The sequence below is a fragment of the Neofelis nebulosa genome, chromosome 9 (genome assembly GCF_028018385.1).
Source record: "Neofelis nebulosa isolate mNeoNeb1 chromosome 9, mNeoNeb1.pri, whole genome shotgun sequence".
Lineage (NCBI taxonomy): Eukaryota > Metazoa > Chordata > Mammalia > Carnivora > Felidae > Neofelis > Neofelis nebulosa.
The window spans coordinates 119478748-119499842 of NC_080790.1; the positions used below are offsets into that span (position 1 = coordinate 119478748).

The 21095-nt window shown below is 50.8% G+C and overlaps 1 protein-coding gene across 4 annotated transcripts in view; it reads left to right on the top strand.

Moving 5' to 3' along the window:
* SRC (SRC proto-oncogene, non-receptor tyrosine kinase) overlaps positions 1-21095 on the top strand; it is a 60189-nt gene that overhangs the window by 19237 nt on the left and 19857 nt on the right. For all 4 annotated transcript variants that reach the window (XM_058685555.1, XM_058685554.1, XM_058685556.1 and 1 more), the window contains exons 2-4: positions 7979-8049; positions 19478-19674; positions 20512-20769. In XM_058685555.1, coding sequence (XP_058541538.1) covers positions 20520-20769 — 250 coding nt within the window. In that variant the 5' untranslated portion in view covers positions 7979-8049; positions 19478-19674; positions 20512-20519. The remainder of the gene's footprint in view (positions 1-7978; positions 8050-19477; positions 19675-20511; positions 20770-21095) is intronic.

Here is a 21095-nt window from a genome sequence, read left to right on the forward strand (position 1 = left end):
TCCCCTCTCTGCCTCCTCATACAGCCTTTCCCTGCAGAAGCCTGCCTGGCAGGAAGTGGTGGAGACGTGTTGGGGCCTGGCTGGCCAATTCCCAAGGTGCCTGGGGCATGGACTGGGTGTGGGGCAAGAGCTCTGGGTTCAGGGCCCGACCTCCTTCCCTTGCTGGGTGAACCTTGCCAGGCTAAGGGTCTCCCCACTTGGGTGCAGGGCTAGGCATGGGTGCCCATTTGTACCTCCAGAAAGGCCCCTCCACCCTCTTGAACCCAGAGGGTCTGTGCTCCAGGCAAGGTGAGTTGAGAACCATGACTAAAGATTCTGGTGCCAGATGGGTGTGGGTTTGAAACCCAGCTTCGTTCTCTGTTGCCTGGGAGATCTTGGCCAAGTATCTTTGCCCTTCGGAGCCTCAGTTTCCTCATCTGCAAACACGGAGGTCACCCTAGAGCCTCCCTCCTAGGGCTTAATGAGGTTTCAGGGACCCCAGCCCCTGGAGTCTGGCTTTGGAGCCATTGGCCCAGCTGACCAGGGGTGGTGGGACCTGCTGGGTGGCTGAGGGGTGGCTTCTGGTCTGCCCCAGGCTCAGCACAGGCACTGAGGACAAAGCCCCTTTGTGGTAGGACAGATGGAGCCTGGGAGCCCCCCTCTTCGGACCGGAGGGCCGCCGCCTGCCCCTCCTCCTCACTCAGTTCCCCGGAGGGAAGGAGCTTCCTCAGACAGAGAAGATGGGAAATGAAAGTCGGGTTGTGCAGGAGGAGAGGCTGGGCTGGCTGCAGCTGCTCAGGCCAGAGCCTGGCTGGTGAGCTTGGGCGGGTCTGCGCCTGCTCTGGCCCATCTTCTCAGGGCCCTGGGCATCCCTGGCAAGTCCCAGGCCCACTGTGTGGGCCCAGTTCACTTATCCGTTCGTCGTCGTCTGTCCGCCCATCCATCCATCCGTCCATCCTTCCATCCACCCATCCATCTATTCAGTAATTACCAGGCATCTACTCCATGCTAGGCCCTAGGCTTTTGGCCAGTGGCCGGACGGTGCCCAAGCATCCCAGCTGTTAACTCTTGAATGTTATACCCACTGCAGCATATTCAGCCATGAGTGAGACAGAAGTGGCCCCTGTCCTCATTAGATGTGTACTCTCACTATGTCATCAGAGCTGCGGTCCACGCTAGGAAGGAGAAGTTGAAGGTCCTCACTCCAGCTGGGGGAGGTCAGAGAGGCCTTCTGCGAGGAGGTACAGCTTTGGAAACAAGACTCAAAGACAGAGCAGAGTTGTCTGGGTGTGTTGCCATTTGAACAGGTGGTTAGGAAAGGCCCCCTGAGCAGGTGATGTGTGAGTAAAGTGCCCGAAGGAAGTGAAGGAGCGAGGGGTGTAGCTGTCCAGGGGTGGTGTGCTCTGGGTAGAGGGGGCAGCAGGTGCAAAGCCCAGGGCAGGTGTCTACTGGGTTCTTGGGGTGAGGGGGAGCAGCACACCGCGTGAGAAGGGCAGAATAAATGAAAAGGGGTAGGACTGCTAGAGTGCTCTCTAGGGTTTTGGAAGCCCCTGTGAGGACTTTGTCCTTTGTCGGTTAGGGGCTGTGAAGGCTGTTAAGTAGGAGTGATGGTTCAGACTGACATTGCCGAAAGGCTCTCTGCCCCCAGGTGGCCAGCTTGGAGGAGGAAGCCGGGCCTGAACTAGGGGGTGGCCGTGTGTTTGGATTCAGGATGTGTTTGGAGGTGGGACTGACAGGGCTTGGAACTGAGTTACATGGGGGCGGGAGGAATCATCTTTCCTCTCTTGGGCTGCTGGTGATGAGGGGCCGAGTCCCCACCACAGAGCACTGTGGCTTCTGGTTTATGTTTGTTCCCTCTCCCCAGCCCATCTGGAGGCACGGGGTCCCAGTGGCTTCTTCACCTTGTCCTAAGGACTGGACTAAGCCCTCCAGTTGCCGTGGCTCTGAACAACTGTACGCCTTAGGTGAAACTGGCAGGACCCTACCCGTTTTACAGATGAGAAAACTGAGGCCAAGAGTGGGACCTCCATAGTCTGGGGTACACAGCAGGGCAGGGTTGGAGTTTGGTCTCTCGGGACTCAGGGGATCTGTGGGTTTGGGGTCTATGGACCTTGCCTCCCCCCACCACTTCCAGCTAAAAATTTCTGGGTGTACCTGAGATTTTGGGTTTTTTTTTCTGCCCTGAACTGTCTTGGAGATATGGAGGCTGCTCAGTGTGACCTCAGGGTCAGGGGTGGGGTCAGGAGCCTAGACTGTCACTTGCCATGTGAGCCGGACCTCAGTTTCCTCTGTTGGGGGCTGGCCCTCACAGCAGCTTTGGGAGGACCAGATAAAACAGTGCATGTCAAGTGCCAAGCCTGATGCCTGGCATACAATACACATTCAGTAATCAGCAGGTATTTTTATTATTGTTTCTGTGGGGAGTAAGGACATGTGTGTAAGTCTGGCCTCCGGCTACGTCCACCCACAGAGCGGGGCTTTGGGGGCAGGGCGGGAGTTGCCAAGTGATGTCTTCTAGATAACTCAGCACCAGGGGATTGAAAGTCCCCGGGATCCATGCCCAACACCACTTGCCACACCGGGAAACCGGCCATGAAACAACTTGGGACAGAGCAGGGTTCTACACCAGGTGGCGTGCCGCCTTGCCCTGCTCCCGCGCCGCCCACTTCCGGGCCTTCTCCTTCCCTCTAGGGCTTCTAGGCTGTGGACAGGTGTGGACAAATCCTAGCGGGAAGGGATCCTGCACTCTACAGGGCAGGTCAGGGCCTGGGGTCTAGAAAGGGGTCCCCTTTCCGCCCAGGAAGAAACCCCAGAGCTACAGGGGCTGGAATAGTTCTGTCTCTCTGGGGCTGGGATTAGTGGGCTCTGTAGTCCGCTTAGGCTTTGCCCTCACCGGGCTGCAGGTCCTGTCCCCAGCAGCACACCCGCCTCTCTCTGCTGGTGCCGGTACAAGCCTGCGGCGCCTTGCCTCTCCCTGGCCACACTGGCAGAGCCGGTTTGAGGCCTGCCCGCCCTGAGCGTGTTTGCACCACGAACATGGGACCAGACATGTTGTGGCTGCTTTGGCCTGTGGATGGCCCCTGGCTCACTCTTCCCTCACTCCTTGCTCACTCAGCAAACATCCTCTGCTACCTGTTCTGTGCCTGGGCCCGTGCCGGGTGCGGCTTGGGGCCTGGAGTTGTCTCAGACTTGCACACGGCCCTGTGCAAGTCAGGGGGGTCAGAAGCTCTGCCACAGGGACACGCCAGGCAGGGGCAGGAGAGAGCAGTGGTCGGGATATAGGCTGTGGGATTTGACAGACCCAGGGCCGAGGCCTGTACATCTTCATCATATGGGGCCCTGGGTAGGACCCATTCATCCTTCCCTTCCTCCCTCCCTTCCTTCAGCTCTTCCTCCCTTTTTCCCTCCCTCCCTCCCTCCTTGCACTGGAGTTTGTGAAGTCTCAAGGGAGGCAGGTGGTATAGCTTTGGGGAGGTGACAGCATGTGCAAAGTCTGAAGGCTAGGGGGTGATTACAAGTTAAAGGGAGGGTCGGGGGGTAGGGAGGAAAGAGAACGCAGCAGGCCTCGATCCTGTGAGCAGCAGGTAGGAGCTTTGAAGCCATCTTGCTGACTACTGTCCCCAGCCTCAGGCTCAGATGCTCCCTCCCTCAGAGGTCTGCCAGAGGCATCATGTCGTGCATAAGTAAATGGAGGACTGGACTTCCTGAGGTCACACATCGGGGACGGGCCACCTGTGTGTGGGCTTGGAGATTGGAGGAGGGGGAGTGGAACTCAGGGCTGACCGTGTGGCAGGGCCAGGCCACCAGGTGCTCCTGCCCACCAGTGTCACTGGAGGGAGTTCCTGCATGGGTGTGGGTGGGGAGGAGGGGGGGCACTGTGTGTTCCCGGAGCAGAGAGGCAGGGTTGCTGGCAGGGAACAGCGAACACTGTGAGCCCCTGAAGGCAGTGGGCAGAGGCTGCTGGCTGGCGGTTGTCCCCCCAAGCCCATCAGCCATCACCCACCAGCCAGTGGGGGTGGGGCAGCTGGGAGCCCAGGGAGAGATGACCTTGGAGAGGCTTGTTATCTCAGTGGCATGGGGTGGCGGTGGGGTGGGGATGGAAGGTTGGGATCTATCTGCTAAGGAATCCTTGGCATGCCAGGGTCTCTGTTCGGGTGCAGATACTGAGCCCCGAGGTGGGGGTGTGACTTGCCTGAGGTCACACGGTGATTCTGACGGAGGCCTTCCGCTCTCAGCCAGGTGGTACCTGGCTGGGTCCCTGAGACCTGCCTGTATTGGGCCTGGTGCCTTGAGAATCTTCTCTTCAGTCCCAGTGCCCACACCCTCATCCAGGGGCCGGCCCCGCCTCGCCGTATGACCTGGGGCCGGGTGCCCCTCCAGAGTCTCAGCTCTTGGTCTGTGAATGGGGATGTTTCACAAAGCCTCCCTGACACCAGGGCTGTGACCCCCTGGCCTGTGAGCCTGCCCACCTGCTAGCAAAGGCCGCTTGGCCTCGACTCTGGGGTAGAGGTTACAGTAGGGTATAGGGTGGGTGAGACCTTCTAAGCCCGCCACCCTCACCGGCCCCGGGAGGCTCCAATGGGCAGGAGGACCAGTAGCCCCCTTCCAGTGACCTCCCTCTCAGGCCTTGGTGGAGGGGGATGGTGGGAAGTGGGCGTGGGAAAGATGGAGCCACCCACTGTGTGCTTGTCTTTCCCCCCATTTTGCTGTTGGGGAGACTGAGGCTACATGGTTTACACTGATCTTACACTCCCTTTGGGCCTTCCCAAGCAGTCCCTTCTGCCTGGATCATACTTCCCCTCCCTCTTTTCACACACTGCCCAGCCTTCAGACCTCAGCTGAGATGTCCCCTCCTCTGGGAAGTCCACCATGGTTTAGGCCCCCTCTTGCTCCTCTAGCCCTCTAGAGTTCGAGATGACTGTGCTTTGCCAGGGTTACTGTGGGATGAAGGCTCAGTAACCTTACTTTGCCCTTCTCTACACCCTCAGGGGCCTGAGAAAACCTTCATGGCCTCTCAGTGTTTCAGGACCTTCTGATCTAGGTTGCTGGATAGATCCTCTCGGGGCCTCCTTCAGACCTCCTCGGGCCTGGGCCAAAGACCAGCAGTGGCCCGGTTAAGCTGGGACCCACACAGTTCAGACCTCTCACTCAGTAACCCCCTGCACATCTGACCTTCCTGCCTCAAAGCCTTTGCACATGCTGTGCCAACCTCCTAGACTGCCCTTCCCTTGCCTGCCTCCTTATTGGTCCAGTGGAGAGAGAATGGGCTTTGGTATCACTCAGATCTGGGTTGGCACCTGGGTCTCCATTTCCTGGCTGGGCAACTTCCTGGAGACTTTATGTTCTCATGTGTGACATGAGTGTGGCCATGGCTCACTTCAGGGCTCTTGGGAGCATTTGAAGGGGTAGCGTGAACCCTAGGTGGGAGGATGTGAGGGGGAAGCGTGTGGCCATCAGCATGCCTCATTCCACCCTGCCAGCCTGCACTGGAGCAGCTGGTGGCATGGAGTTCTGGAGAGGGAGCCGAGGTGGCCCTAGACCCGACCGAGAAGACCCCCGCCATAGGCTCCTTCCTTGGGTCCTTCCCTTTAGGGAGAAGCTCAGAGAGGAAGGGACTTGCCAATCGGCTGCTAAGAGGTGAGATTTTAGTCACATCATTTAATCTGTCTGTGCTTCAGTTAAGAGTGACACATAGTAGGTCCTAAGTAAATACTAGCTGTTACTACTGTCATTGTTCATATTCCCCCACTCTGAAGCCAGGGTCCTTTCCATGTTCTGAAACCACTTGTAGAAAAACACCCCCGTATGACAGGTAATTGCTTTGAGAGTGTGAAGGAAAAAAGGAATCAGGTGAAGATCCCAGCCTGGGGGTAGGAGGGAGCTTCTGTTCTAGTGGAGGGGGGGTGGTGCGTAGGGGAGACAGGAGAGGAATTCAGCCCCCATCTGTGAAATGGGACCGCTGGACTGGCATCCTCGCCGTGCTGCCCCGGCCTCAGCTTCCTCCTCTGGGGACAGGCCAGTGCTTGTGGCACTAGCCCTATGGGGCTGTTGTGAGGAGGGAGGAGGCATCAGTTGGGGACCCAGCCTTGGAGGCTCAGAGGGGTCAGTTGTTCACTCTGTAAGTGGTCCTTGGGCTGTGTGGCCTTAGGTCAGCCACTCTCCCTGTCCTGGCTTCCATTTCCCCTTATGGAAAATGACTGGTCAGGGAGCCCTGCTTAGTCCCCGTTATGTGGACTTACCTGCAAGAGTCCAGCTGGGACCAGTGGCCTTGGAGAGAGGGGCTGACAACAGCCCGGGGCCAGGAGAGCCAGGATCCCCAGCTGGCCCTCTTTTGTCTTGGATGGTGTCCTGGGCCCTGACTTGGCTTCTCTGAGCCTTCCTCTGTCGCCTCCTCTAAAAGAGGGGACTGACTGTCCCTGCATAGATGGGGCCTGGTGAGAACCAGAGAGCTAAGCAATAATGGAAACAGTCATGTTCCTAATAGGAAGGGCCCCGTTTATTAAGCACGGCCTGTGTGCTCAGGGCTCTGAGTGGTTAGCTCACTTGCCTGTGCGACTACCTGGGGGTGACCGTGGCATCTCCATGGTACTGAGGGAGTCTTCGGTCAATTTACCCAGAGTCCTCCCATGGGCTGCAGCAGGGCCCCCCCTAACCACGATGCTGTAGCCCACTTGGGTCAGGCAGGTGCCTGCTGGGGCCTTTCTGGTCCCCTCCTTCCAGAGGCAGGACTGATGGCTGCCAGCGGGCTGTTTCCCTCCCCCCCCCACCTCCTCCCTCCTCCCTGCCAACACGTTCCTGACACAGCCTCCACCACCCACCCACCCATTCATCCTGCCCCTGATTGGGCCACTGTTATCAGGAGACACTCCTGGACTGGCTGAGAAGAGCTCTCACCTTGCCCTTCTGAGGGGGGTTGTGACTGCTGATCTAGGCCCTGCTGGTGGCTCCCTTGGGGGGTGGGCCCTGGGACAGGAGGCTGCAGAGCCTAGACAGTTCAAGTCTACTTGCTGATGCTGTCTCTTATGAGCGCTGTGACCTTAGGCAAGCAACTTGACCTCTCTGTGCCTCAGTTTTCTCCTCTGCAAAACGGAGCTGACCATACAGGGCCGCAGTAGGTTCATCTGGACTCATGCATGTGGTGTCCTACTTAGCCTGGTGCCCGAGCCGTACAGGAGTCTCTCTGCCCATTAACAAGCTGTTGTTAGCATTGGAGAATCAATTGCCCCTCCTTTTTTGTGGGGCCCCCAGTTTGGATGGCACTCTGTCTCCCTTCTGATGAGTGCACGTCAGGAGGGCCCCGCGGGCATTTTCTTCTTCAGGCCCGTGGGACGAGTGAGAGGGCAGAGCTGAGAGGCTCTTTTCAGAAGTTGAGAATGTGCTGTGTGATCTTGGGCAGCCCCTATCCCTCTCTGAGCCTCCTTTTCTTGGTCTGTTCTCTTGAGCAGTTGGATGTGGGTGAGGCTCTGCCTCAGCCCCTTCTTGTCCCCATCACTGTACTCTCTATAATTCCTCCTTTGGCTGGTCTAGCTACCTGGCTTTTGTCTTTCACTCTTCAGTGCCTGGCGCATAGCAGGTGCTCAGCTAAGCTTTGTTGAAGAAGCCAACCAATGCACGACGATTGAGTGAATACCCAGGGCTCTCCTATTTCCAGGTCTTTGTGTGAATGGCTCCCTTTGCCAGGAACACCAGTCCTAGTCATCTCTGCTTGTAGAATTCCTCATCCTTGAAGTCCCTTCTCAGATGCTGCCTCTCCCGGCTTCTCCCAGTCAGAGAGGGTTGCTGGTGCTCTGCACACTTGGTCTGAGGCTCTCTGCTCAGAGATGTGGATGGAGACCTGTTATCATCCAACTCGTGTACATAGTAACGTATTCATAAACAGCAAGGACCACGCACTGACGAGGCACCAGGCACAGGGGGGAGCCTTGGCGCAAGGATTGTCTTATTTCATCCTCCACGACAACCTTGAAGGTAGACATTATTATTATCCCTCCCTTTGCAGATCACAGAAGCTCAGAGAAGTGAAGTGACTTTCCCAGCTATGAGAGAGAGCGCACCAGGATTTGAAACCAGGTAAGACTGTGTTTTTTCTTAAAAACAAAAGGAAAACCATTAACACACACGCAGCAAAAAATAATTCAAACAGTACAAAGGAAGACAGGGTAAAGCCTCTCTTTGCAGCCACATCTCCTTGCCCAAGGCAGGCACTGGGAGGGGTTTCTGGCGTGTCCTTTTAGGGAGAGGCAGAGACGTATACAAGCATGTATGTTAGAAAACAAACACAAACACATTGTAACATGTGGTATGTCCTGTTCCACACCTGTTTTTTCTTCACGTGTACCTTGAGGATCATTTGTGCTACTGCTTTCTTTTTCATGGTTGAATGGTGTTCTAGTATGCGCTGTGTGGATGGAGACCGTGCTTTATTTCATTGGCGAAGAATATTTTGGTTGTTTCCAGCCTTTTGCTTATTATAGACAGTTCTGCAATGAATATCCTCCATCATACACTTCATATTCATGTGCGAGGGTTCCTCTAGGATTAATCCCAAACTGCAGGGTCGGGGAGCATGTGCGGTTGCAATTTTGATGGAGATTGCCAGAGGTTATGATCATGCACCCTCACACCGCATCCTCTGACCCCCCCCACCAGTGCGGGTTGCTATAATTTCAGGGTCTTGGCCAATCCGACAGTTGAACAGTGGCCTCTGCTAGTGTTTCTTTGCTTTTTTTTTTTTTTTTTTAATATCACAGCTTTATTGAGATATAATTCACAGACCAAACAATTCACCCATTTAAAATGTACAATTTAATGGCTTTTAGTATATTCACAGAGTTGTGTAACTATTACCACAATGAATTTTAGAACTTTTTTCTTTTTTCTTGTTTTAAAGTTTATTTATTCATTTTTGAGAGAGAGAGAGAGAGAGAGAGAGAGAGAGAGAGAGAGAGAGGATCCCAAGCAGGCTCTGCACTGGCAGTGCAGGGCCCGACGCAGGGCTCAAACTCATGAAGTGTGAGATCATGATCTGAACTGAAACCAAGAATTAGACCCTTAACTGACTGAGCCACCCAGGTGCCCCTAGAACATTTTTATTACCCCAGAAAGAAACTGTGTGCCCATTAGTCACTCCCCACCCTCCTCAAACGTTTCTCCCCTAGCCCCAGACAACAACAAATCTTCCTGTTTCTATAGATTTGCCTAGTCTAGACCTTTTATATAAATGGAATCATACAATACATGGTCTTTTATGCCTGGCTTCTTTCACTTAGCATCATGTCTTCAAGATTCCTCCATGTTATAACATGTTATCAGGACTTCATTCCTTTTTCTTGCCAAATAATACTCCATTGTCTGCATCTCCTTCATGATTAATGATATCGAGCATCTTTTCATGCAGTTATTGGCCATTTGTAGATCTTCTTTGGAGAAATATCCGTTCAAATCCTTTGCCCATTTTTTAATTGGATTGTTTGTCTTTTTGTTGTTGAGTTATAGAAGTTCTCTATATATTCTAGATGCAGATCTCTTATCATATATATGGTTTGCAAATATTTTTTCCCATTCTGTGAATTCTTTTTATCTCCTTGATGGTGTCTTTTGGACACAGAGGTTTTAAATTTTGTTGATGTCCAGTTTATCCATTTTTTCTTTTGTTGCTTCTGCCCTGGGTGTCATATCTAAGAAATCAAAATCATAAAATTTATACCTATATTTTCTTATAAGAATTTTTTCAGTTTTACCTTTCATATTTAGGTTTGCAATCCATTTTTAATTTTTTTAATTAAAAAAATTTTTTTAATGTTTATTTATTTTTGAGATGGTTGGGAGGGGGGGTGGGTAGGGGCAGAGAGAGAGGGAGACACAGAATCCAAAGCAGGCTCCAGGCTCCGAGCTTGCACAGAGCCCAACACAGGGCTCGAACCCATGAACCATGAGATCATCACCCGAGCTGAAGTCTGGCATTTAACTAACTGAACCACCCAGGCCCCCTTCGTGATCCATTTTGAATTGATTTTTAGTGTAGGGTCTGAGGAAGGTGTCCAGTTTCCTTCTTTTGCATGTGTCTGTCCAGTTTTTCCTGTAACATTTGTTGAAAAGACTGTTTTATCTCCATTGTATGGTGTTGGCATATGCTTGTCAAAACTCCTTTGACTGTAAATGTGAGGGTTTATTTCTGTCCCTCAATTCAGTCCCATTGATGTATACATCTGTCCTTATGCCGGTACCATGGTGTCTTTTTAGAAAAAAAAAAATTCTTTTAAGTAATCTCTACCTCCAATGTGGGGCTTGAACTCACCATCCTGAGATCCAGAGTCCCATGTTGTACTGAGTAAGCCAGCCAGGGGCCCCATGGTGTCTTGATTACTGGAGTTTTTCCACAAGCTCTGAAATTAAAATGAATGAGCCCTCAAGCTTTGTTTTTCCTTTTCAAGACTGTTTTGGCTATTCTGGGTCCCTTGACTTTCCATATGAATTTTAGGACCAATTTGTCAATTTTTGCAAAGAAGATAGCTGGGATTTTGATAGGGATTACGTTGACTCTGTAGATCAGTTTGGGGAATATTACCATTTTAGCAATGTTTAGTCTTCCAATCCATGAACATGGGATGTCTTTCCATTTATTTAGATTTTCCTTAATTTCTTTCAATAATTTTTGAATTTTGCACTTCTTTGGCTATTCTTATTCCTAAATATTCTTTTGATATTGTAAATTGTTTTCTTAATTTTCTTTTTGGACTATTCATTAGCGTATAGAAATAGAATTTATTTTTTATATATTGATCTTGTACTTTGCAACCTCGGTGAATTTGTTTATTAATTCTGATCATTTTTTAGTGGAATCCTTAGGAATTTCTGTATACAAGATCATATCATCTGCAAACAGGGTGAGCTTTACTTTTTCCTTTCCAATCTGGATGCCTTTTATTTCATCTTCTTCTCGACTGCCCTGGCTGGAACTTCCAGTGCAATGTTAAAGAGAAGTTGTAAGAGTGGACACCCTTATCTCATTCCTGATCAGTACTCAACACCATTAAGTATGATGCTGAATATGGATTTTTCATAGGTGCCCTTTATCAGATTCCCTTCCAGGGAATTTGTTGAGGTTTTTGTCATGAAAGGGTGTTGGATTTTGTCAAATGCCTTTTCTGCATCTATTGAGGTTATGGTGTGGTTTTTGTCCTTTATACTATTGGTATGGTGTGTTACATTAGTCGATTTTCAGGAAGTTAAACCAGTCTCGTATTCTTGGAGTAAATCTCACTTGGTCATGATGTATAATTCTTTTTATATGTTGTCGAATCCAGTTTGCTAGTATTTTATTAAAGATTTTTGTATCTTATATTCATAAGATATAGCAGTCTGTAGATTTCTCCTTTTTTGGTTTTTAATGATGTCTTTGGTTTTGGTATTAGGGTAATATTGGCTTCATAGAATGAGTTGGGTGGTGTTCCTAGTGAATCCTTGGTATTAATTCTTCTTTAAATGTTTGATAGAATTCACCAGTGAAGCCAACTGGGTCTGGGTCTGTATTTGTGAGAAGTTTTAAAATTACTAATTTAATCTCTTTTTCCTAGTTTTAGCTTTATTCCAATTTTCTATTTATTAGTTTTTTTTAAGGAGTTTGTCAATTTCATCCAAGTTATGTTATTTGTTGGAATAGCACTATTCATAGCTTCCCCTTATAACCTTGCTTTATTTCTATAAGGTCTGTAGTATTATCCTCTCTTTCATTCCTGTTTTTAGTCATTTGAGTCTTCTCTCTGATTTTCTTGTTCAGTCTAGCTAAAGGTTTGTCAATTTTGTCAATCTTTTCAAAGAACCAACTTTTGGTTTTGTTGATTTTCTCTGTTGTTTTTATTTTCTATGCCATTAATTTCTGCCCTAATCTTTATTTCCTTTCTTTTACTTGCTTTAGGGTTTGTTTGCTTTTCTTTTCTGTTGTGTTGAGGTGGAAGGTTAGGTTATTGGTGATGTGGGGCTTGATCCCATGACCCTGGGATCATGACCTGAGCCAAAATCAAGAATTGGATGCTCAACTCACTGAGCCACCCAGACATCCCTTTCCTCTTTTTAATTTATTTTTTTCTTCTTTTTTAATATAGGTATTCATACTTACAAATCTCCCTTCAAGTTCTACTTTATTGCATCCCATACATTTTGACATGTGGTGTCATCATGTTTATTCACCTCAAAGTATTTTCTATTGTTTTGATGATTTCTTTGACTCATTGGTTACTGAGGAAGGTATTAATTTTTACATATTTGTATTTCTGTTACTGATTTCTTAATTCATTCTATTGTGAATGGAAACGTAGTTTGTATGATTTCACTCCTTTTAAATTTATTGAGGCTTAGAATATGGTCTGTCTCAGAGAATGTTCTGTGCACTTGAGAAGAATGTATATTCTGCTGTGGTCAGGGAGCTTGTGTAGTTTTAATTTGCATTAATATATATATATTTTTTAAAAGTTTATTTGTTTATTTTGAGAGAGAGAGAGAGAGAGAGAGAAATTTAGAGTGTGAGCAGGGGAGGAGCAGAGAGAGAGGAAGACAGAGAATCCCAGACAGGCTCTGTGCTGACAGTGTGGAGCCTGACATGGGGCTCAAACCCACAAAGCATGAGATCATGACCTGAGCTGAAATCAAGAGTCAGATGCTCAACTGACTGAGCCACACAGGCGTCCCTGATTTACATTTCTCTTATAAATGAGGCTGAACATCTTGTCATATGTTGAAGAGCTGTTTGGCTTGCTGTAAACTATCTGGTTATTTTTCTTATTTTGTGGGAGCTCATTATATATTAAAGGGTAAACCCTTGTCTATCATATGAGTTGCAAATATTTTTCTTAGTGTGTTATTTGCCTTTTGAATTTGTTTATGATATTTATTGAGCCATGCAGACATTGTAGGTTTTTATGTAGATAGATTTATCATTTTTTTTAATGTTTACTTGTTTTTGAGAGAGAGAGAGTGAGAGCGCGCATAAGCGGAGGAGGGGCAGAGAGAGAGGGAGACACTGAATCCGAAGCAGGCTCCAGGCTCTGAGCTGTCAGCACAGAATCCGACATAGGGCTCGAACCCATGAACTTGTGACGTCCTGACCTGAGGTGAAGTCAGATGCTTAACCTACTGAGCCACCCAGGTGCCCTGATAGATTTATCATTTTAAAAATGACTTTTAGGTTTGGGGTCTCTGGGTCGCCCAGTTTGTTGAGCGGTCGACTCTTGATCTTGGCTCAGGTCATGATCTCATGGTTTGTGAGTTAAAGCCCCGTATCAGGCTTTGTGTCAGTGGTGCAGAGCCTGCTTGGAATATTCTCTCTCTCTCTCTCTCTCTCTCTCTCTCTCTCTCTCTCTCTCTCTCTCTCTCTTTCTCCCTCCCTCTCCCTCCCTCCCTCCTTCTGTCTCTCTCTGCCTGTCTCCGACTTGTGCTGTCTCTCTCTCTCTCTCAAAATAAATAAATAAACTTAAAAAAATGATTTTTAGGTTTTGTGTCATGTTAAGAAATGTTTTTCTCGTTCTGAGATTAGAAAATTTATTCTCTGCTTTCCGTTTGAGAGATTCATGGTTTTATTTTGTGTGGTTTAAATCTGATTGATCTGGGATTTATAGGCATATGGAGTAGGTTCGAAATCTGACTTTAATTTGTTTCCTGACGGCAGGTCATTGATCTCAGCTCTATCTTAAAAATAATCTACCTTTTTTTATACGGGCATGAAATGCCACCTTTGTTATGTGTTAAATCCCTGTATGTTTGGGAACAATTTTGGACCCTCTATTCTGTTCCATTGATTTGTTTGTTTTTGTGCTGATATCATACAGTTAAAAAAAATTTTTTTTTAGTGTTTATTTATTTTTGAGAGAGACAGAGAGAGAGTGCAAGCTAGGGAGGGGCAGAGAGAGAGGGAGACACAGAATCCGAAGCAGGCTCCAGGCTCTGAGCTGTCAGCACACAGCCCGATGTGGGGCTCGATCTCACAAACTGTGAGTTCATGACCTGAGCCGAGATCAAGAGTTGGATGCCTAACAACTGAGCCACCCAGGCACCCTGATTTTATTTTCTGATCGCTGTTGGTATATGGATACATTGTGGATTTGGAGGTATTAGCTTTTAATTTCCTTCCACTGAATTTGCTTTTTGTTTAGTGGTTTTGCAGCAGATTCTCTTGGATTTCCCAGATCTACACGGGTAACATCTGCAAATGATGATACTTGTCTTCTCTTTTCTAATTCCCCTTTATTACTTCCATTTCTTGTTCTTAGCTCATTGGATTGGCAAGGATCTCAGAGCAAGGTTAACTCGTGGACACACTTGTCTTTTCTGGACTCTTTCCCCGTGAAGTGGCTTTTCTAGGCCTGGGGTCCTAAGGAACTCCGCCAGACAATCCCTCTAGGGCCGTGCACAGAGCTTGGCACATAGTAGGAATCTGGGAAGCCTTTGCCTCATTGGAGGAGTGATTACAAAAGACAGCAAGGATCTAAAAAAGGTTTTCCGCAGTAATGATGATGGTAGCTGGTGTTTATTGAGCACTTCCTATCTGCGAGGCACTATTAAGTATTACCTCATGTTTTCTCACAACGAGGCTAGCTGTGTGGGAACAATTGTGCGGATTCCCATTTTTGAGAAGGGGTAGACTGAGGCCCCCTTGAGGCTGCATGACTAGGACGCGGCAAGGCGGCATCTGAACCTGGCGCTCTGGCTCCAGGCTTATATTTTTGTGATGCTTCTGCTTCCCAGGAGCGTCCAGAGTTAGGGACGATGATATCAGAGGTTGGCCTCTGACCCCTGTGTTGCCTCTGTGTCAGGGAGGCGGAGGTGGTGGAGTGGTAGGTGCGCCTGGGGCAGTGAGGGCTGCCCGCACAGCACGCCATATGTCACTCTCCTGGACCTCGAGCATGCCAACCCCGGTGCCCTCACTTGCTGCATGGCCTCGGGCAAGGTTTAGCTTCTTTGAACCTTGGTTCTGCCTGTCAAGTGGGCACCGTTGGAGCCCCTACTTCATTGTGCTGTCAGGACAACGGGGCATCCGCTGCCTGTAAAGTTCCCAGCGCTGTGTGTGACATTCAAGGCCTGGCCACCTGACTGCCGCCTCCTCTCGCATTGTTCCTCTCATCCCTGGTAATGATAACAACGACGGCGAACAACATCGGGTGCTGTTTGTTGAGCATTTATTTTGCGCCTGGCACATGGACTCTCTCTTTAATTCTCAGATGTTAGGCTTATTATTATCCCCATTTTTTAAAATTTTTTTTTCAACATTTTTTATTTATTTTTGGGACAGAGAGAGACAGAGCATGAACGGGGGAAGGGGCAGAGAGAGAGGGAGACACAGAATCGGAAACAGGCTCCAGGCTCCGAGCCATCGGCCCAGAGCCTGACGCGGGGCTCGAACTCACGGACCGCGAGATCGTGACCTGGCTGAAGTCGGACGCTTAACCGACTGCGCCACCCAGGCACCCCTATTATCCCCATTTTAAAGAAACTGAGGGGCGATGTGACTTGCCCAAGAAGATGTAGCTAGTAAGTAGTAGAGGCAGGATTTGAACCCAGGCCCGACTGGATTCCTCACTCTCAACTCCTAATCCCCTGGCCTCCTTTTGCCCTGACAATAGTGGAGGTGACGCTCTTCAGAGTAGGGAATGAAGGGGTGGGTATGCCGTGACCGGACCACAGTTTATTCCCCAGCCTCTTCTGGATGTTGTAAACATCTGTGTGCCTGGGGAGGGGCGAGGGGGGAGAGTGTGGTGCCCTCCAGCAGGGGGGCCATGGGAGAGAGGATTCGGCTTCATCCAGAGGGGAGTGGTGGGAAACTCTTCAGTGTTGTTGTTTTTTTTAAGTCTCATTAAAAGACAGTTTTTGACAAGGTAATTTCTAAATGTCAAGTGATACAGCAGATACGTACAGTAAAAAAGGGATTTTCCCCTCCCCATCCCACATCTTTTGGACGAAACACTGTGAAGAATTTGGAATCCTTCCAGAACTTTCTCTACAGCTCTATAGCACGTGCTCTCATAGACACGCTTACGCACATGCTAGTTTCCTTCACAGAAATCATTGCACATACGTGTGCTATGTGTGCGTGGTGAGCACAGGCTCATTTACTCTTCCCGCTAACCCCACGACTTCGGTAGCATTATTGTCCCCATTTTCCAGCTGTGGAAACTGAGGTCGCGAGAGGCCCAGAGGACGTTCTGCGCTGGCAGCTTCCTCTCTTCACGGCGCATCTCCTCAGGCCACACTGAGCTCTCTTTCTGTTTGATCAGCTGCACGGCTGTCCACTCCACGAACAGACCATCGTTTCTTTATCCAGCCCCTCTCTCACGAGCACGTAGGTCATTTCCGGTTTTCCACAGAGAGTGCTAAGCAGAGGAGGCCCCCGCTGTCTGTGCGGTTTACAGGGACGCCTCTGGCTACAGGGAGGAGGGTGCAAGGAGGGCCAGACTCCTGCATCCAGGCCCAGGTGCCTGGCTGAGGGAATGGAGAGAGGGTTGGGGGAGGCATACATTTGAGGAAGATTTGGGGAGGTGGGAGAGCCAGAGCGGAGACGGTGACAGGTGACACGGGGCTGGGGCTACAGCCTTGAGGGGAGACGCCAAGTCAGCCCGGGGCCCCTGGGGCACGAAGGGCTGGGGCAGAGAGGGGCAAGCATTGCAGGCCTGCTTCCCGGCACCTCCCGTGCACAAGCCCTCAGTCTGGAGACTGTGGTCAGGAGGCTGAGGTTAGGAGCGGCTCCCCAGAGGAAAGGGGCCTCTTCCTCTGGGAACCTCAGGCACCTCCCAGTACGGAGGCCTCGCCACTTCCCCTTGGCCCCACAAGGGTCTATCTGTATCTCAGAGTGTGCAAGTGGCGGAAGAGATGTGGGGTTGGCTCCTCTAGAATGGGCAACTCATGGTGACTTGGCGTTTGGGCCCCAGAACCAAAAGGCCCTGAGGCAGCATCCTGCCTCAAGAAAGGAGCCCCGGGGTCTGGGAGGGTGGTGTCTCCTGAGGTCACATAGCCCCTGGCAGCAGCCCTGCAGGGGACTAGACCCCACCCTAAATGTGCCTGTCCTTCCTTGAGCACATTCTGCTTTGTTGAAGCCAGAAACCTCTGGCTTTCTCTGGGAAGGGAGCTGCCTTATCTGCTCGTGCCCCATCCACCAAGGGCATCTGACTATTCCACGTGAGAGAGGTCCCGAGGGCAAGGAGGTGGGGCCACGAGTTCCCCCAGTAGACCCCATGAGCAAGCCCCTGATTCCTGCCTGTCCAGTGTGATTCCCTGTCCCCTTTCCCCCTCGCCGTGTGACCTCAGATAAGTTCCTCAATCTCTCTGTGCCTCAGTTTCTTCCTCGGTAAAATAGGAAAACTATTAGTATCTGCCTTCTAGATTATCATGAGGATTTCATGAATGAGTATTTGCAAACTGCTTGGAGCAGGGCCTAAGGTCCAGGCCCTGGGAGTTTTTGAATATCCGGGAACGATACTTGGTCTCCACAACATGACATGACAGGAACAAAGCAGGATGCAAACCATGTCTATGCTCATTTAGTCTTTTGTCTGTTCTGCACATATTTCCAGAACAATTAGTAGGTACCAGGTCTGTCCTGGCCTCGGGGCAGGTGCAGATGGATATGACCCAGTCCTGCCCGCAGGGAGCTTAGACAAGGGCACTAGATGGAGCCCAATTTTGTTTACAGTCATACATTCCCATGATGCCTGAAGGAAACACAGTGTCACGCCCAGGCGATTGTCTTCTAGGGGCAAGGCTGGCAAAGTGCCGCTCTGTCCTGAGCATGTGCTGTGTGCTTTCCTCGCTGACTCTCTCAAGAGCCCTGTCATGTGGGCACTGTTTTTCTTCCTGACTGCCAGAGGAGGAAACTGAGGCCCCGGTCCCATGCTGGGATGGTAGGGCTGGGATTCAAACACTCTAGTACTCTAGCTCTTAACTTCCACACGCCTGCCTGTCCACAAACACGTGTTACTTGTATAATCAGATTTAACCACAAAGACCAACAAAGCAAATAGAACAGAAACTCCACAAACCAACAAACATTGCAAACAGAGGCCAGGCCACCGTAGCTGGTTTTGAAGGCCCTCTTGTACTTTTTCTCCTGCCCTGGGAGGAGTGGTCTTGGTCAGTATAAGAGCTGTCTTTTCTCCTGGTCAGGAGCTGTCTTTTCTTCTCCTTGTACCCTCCCAAGAGGGCACGTGCATTTTCTTGGTGCCAGGAGAGTGCTGGCCCTGGTCCAGGCCTGGCTCTCCCTCTTTCTCCACAGCACATTGACCAATTACTCTTTCTCCTGTCCTTGATTACCTCCAGGGACAGGGGGCTCACCCTTCACCGTTTAGTTCATTCTGAAGAAAGTTCAGGCTCCTAGAAAGTGCTCTATTTAAAAAAAAAAAAAAATTATATTTAAAAAATATATTTTTATAACTTTTATTTCCCCTGAAAGTCCCACAAACAAACATCCTCTGACACAGGCCTGGCCAGGTCATCTCTGTGTCCCTCTGTAGACTAGCATAGCCCCTGCTGCTCAGTCGGCGCTGTGAACGCTATATCAGGGAGCCATTTGGTAGGGAGTGCAGTGGGCGGGGCCTGGCCTCCAGCAAGCCCGGGCTGTGGGTAACTGGGTCAGTGGGGCCCACGGGACACCAGCTCTATGAGTGCTGATGTGACCGAAGTGGACTGGGTTGCCATAGAAATTGGTCTTCTTTGTCCCCAGGCCTGTTGGCCTGTCCCTCAGGAGGCCCAGGTGATGATCCCTTGGGCTATTGAGCAGATCTCCTCAGGGCCTCCCCAGCCTCACATTCTCTGATCTGGATGTCCCCCGGGAGCAGGCAGGCCACGCCCACCTCATGTGGCCAGTCAGCCCGAGGCCCAGGGGGTGCAGGAGCTGGCTGAGGTTCACACAGGGAGGAGAGCGTTCAGACCTGGGCTTGCTCAGGGCCAGCCGTCTTGCCTAAGGCCTTGGCCAGTCAAGAGCACTTTTCCCCATCCGTGGGTTCCCAGAGGAAATTCTGGACTGATTGCAGGGACTGCCGCATTCCCTGGAGAATATTCAGAACCCACCTTGTCGGTGTGTCCAGAATCGCACGATATCGGTAAGAGCTGATGTGGCAGGGTGACCTGCTATGTCCCCGGCAGGAGCATACTTGTCGCGTTCGGTTGCCACGGAGCTGGATGACCCCGTTGTTTCCAGATGAAGAAACAGGGCCCAGAGAGGTTAAGTCACTTGCCTGAGGTCACACGGCCGATTAGGGGCAAAGGTGGGATCTGAGTCTGGGGAGTCTGGCTCCAGAGCCCATCCTTAACCACCGTGCCAAACCCTGCCCTGCTCGTGCTCATAAGATGCTTTGGGAAGGCCAAAGGCTGTTTCAGGTCTGGGAAGCCCTTAACGTTGGAACTTTCAGTCAGAGCCTGATAAATTGTGACCCAAGAGCCAGAGCCGTGGTGATTTCTCTTTCTAATCGTGTCCTCACAACAGCCCTGAAAAGTCTGCTTTATCCCTGTTTTGCAGATGAAGACGCTGAGGCCCAAAGAGGGGAAGTGAGTTGCTTAGGGTCACATAGCGGGAGAAGTGGAGCAGAGCCTCTCGTCCGAGCCCCCTGACTCCACACCTGGTGTTCGTGCTGAGACCTCAGGCTGCTTCCCAGATCCTCTGGGACAGCCCCTGCCTTCCACCGGGTGAGGTGGTGACCCACCAGGGCTGCCAAGGTGAGGGAGGAGGGGGCGTGGCCACGATGGGTGGGAAGACCAGGCTCACTGGGAGCTGAGGCCGGCCAGGATCTGTGTGTTGGGAGGTAGGAGGCAAAAGAGGGTGGCGAGGCTGTGGGCATCATTGGGAAGTTTTCAGCTTGTTTTTTTTTCTGGATACCATGTTATCAAGGAGAGGTACAAAAGCCAGGAGGACTTAGGCCAGAAGGGATTTAGAGAAAACTTCCCAAGGGGGGTGACTTTTAAGCTGAGGACTGAAGGAGGCCTGAGTTATTCTGGTGAAGTGGTCAGGGAAGAGCATCCAGGCAGAGGAAACAGCATGTGCAAAGGCCCTGTGGCTGGGGTGAGCTCCCAGACATCTCTCCTTCCAGCCTCCTGCTATATCTCTGCCTTGGTTGTATATCTTAGCACCTTACCATCTGCTGTTAGACAATTTTAGTCAGTCATGTATTTGCTCAGCAGACCCTCGGTGAGCCCTCTCCTATGTGCTGTGTGCCTCGGATATAGACATGACTCAGATTGTCCCTGCCCATGACAGACAGAAACTGACTCAGGGGAAGGTGGGGAGGTTAGGGCTTCTGATTATAAGTCATTTCATTGCTGCTTGGCCTCATACCAAGGAAGCCGTTTATGGGTTTCGTCATCATTCCCATTTTACAGATTTAGAAACTGAGGCTCTGAAAGTCTAACTTACCCAAAGAGGCTAGTACCCTTCTTTGGGGCTCAGTTTCCTCATCTGTAGAATGGGTGAGGGTAGATGCTGTCTAAAGGGCCTAGGCCCAGCAGCCCTGCCTGCCCCCAGAGCCCTTCACCTCCAGGGTGCTTTCTCATCCCCAGCCAGGACCATGGGCAGCAACAAGAGCAAGCCCAAGGATGCTAGCCAACGGCGCCGCAGCCTGGAGCCTGCTGAGAACACCCACGGTGGTGGTGGGGGTGCCTTCCCCACCTCACAGACACCCAGCAAGCCAGCCTCCGCTGATGGCCACCGAGGCCCCAGTACGGCCTTCCCCTCTGCCGCTGCTGAGCCCAAGCTGTTCGGGGGCTTCAACTCCTCGGACACAGTCACCTCCCCGCAGAGGGCGGGGCCACTGGCGGGTCAGTGGGCCTGGGAGTGTGGGTGCCTGTGCGCCGGGCCTCTCACCGTCGGGGCAGAGGCTGTGGGTTTCTCGGGTTTGGGGACTGTAGGGAGTTTCCTGGAGGCTGTGGGTGGGGAAGGGCTTTATAAACCGGAAAGTGTGGTACACATCCCATTGCCTTTGAGGGTGAATCCAATGCAGAGTATAAAGGGGTCTAGAGATGTGGGACTGTAGGCGGGAACTGAGGCCAGAGAGCCAGGGGGCTGTTTGCCCAGGACAGTACAGGGACCAGGTCTGAGGCTTTGTTTTTGACTCTGGTCGGCCCAGAGATGGGTCAGAACAGGA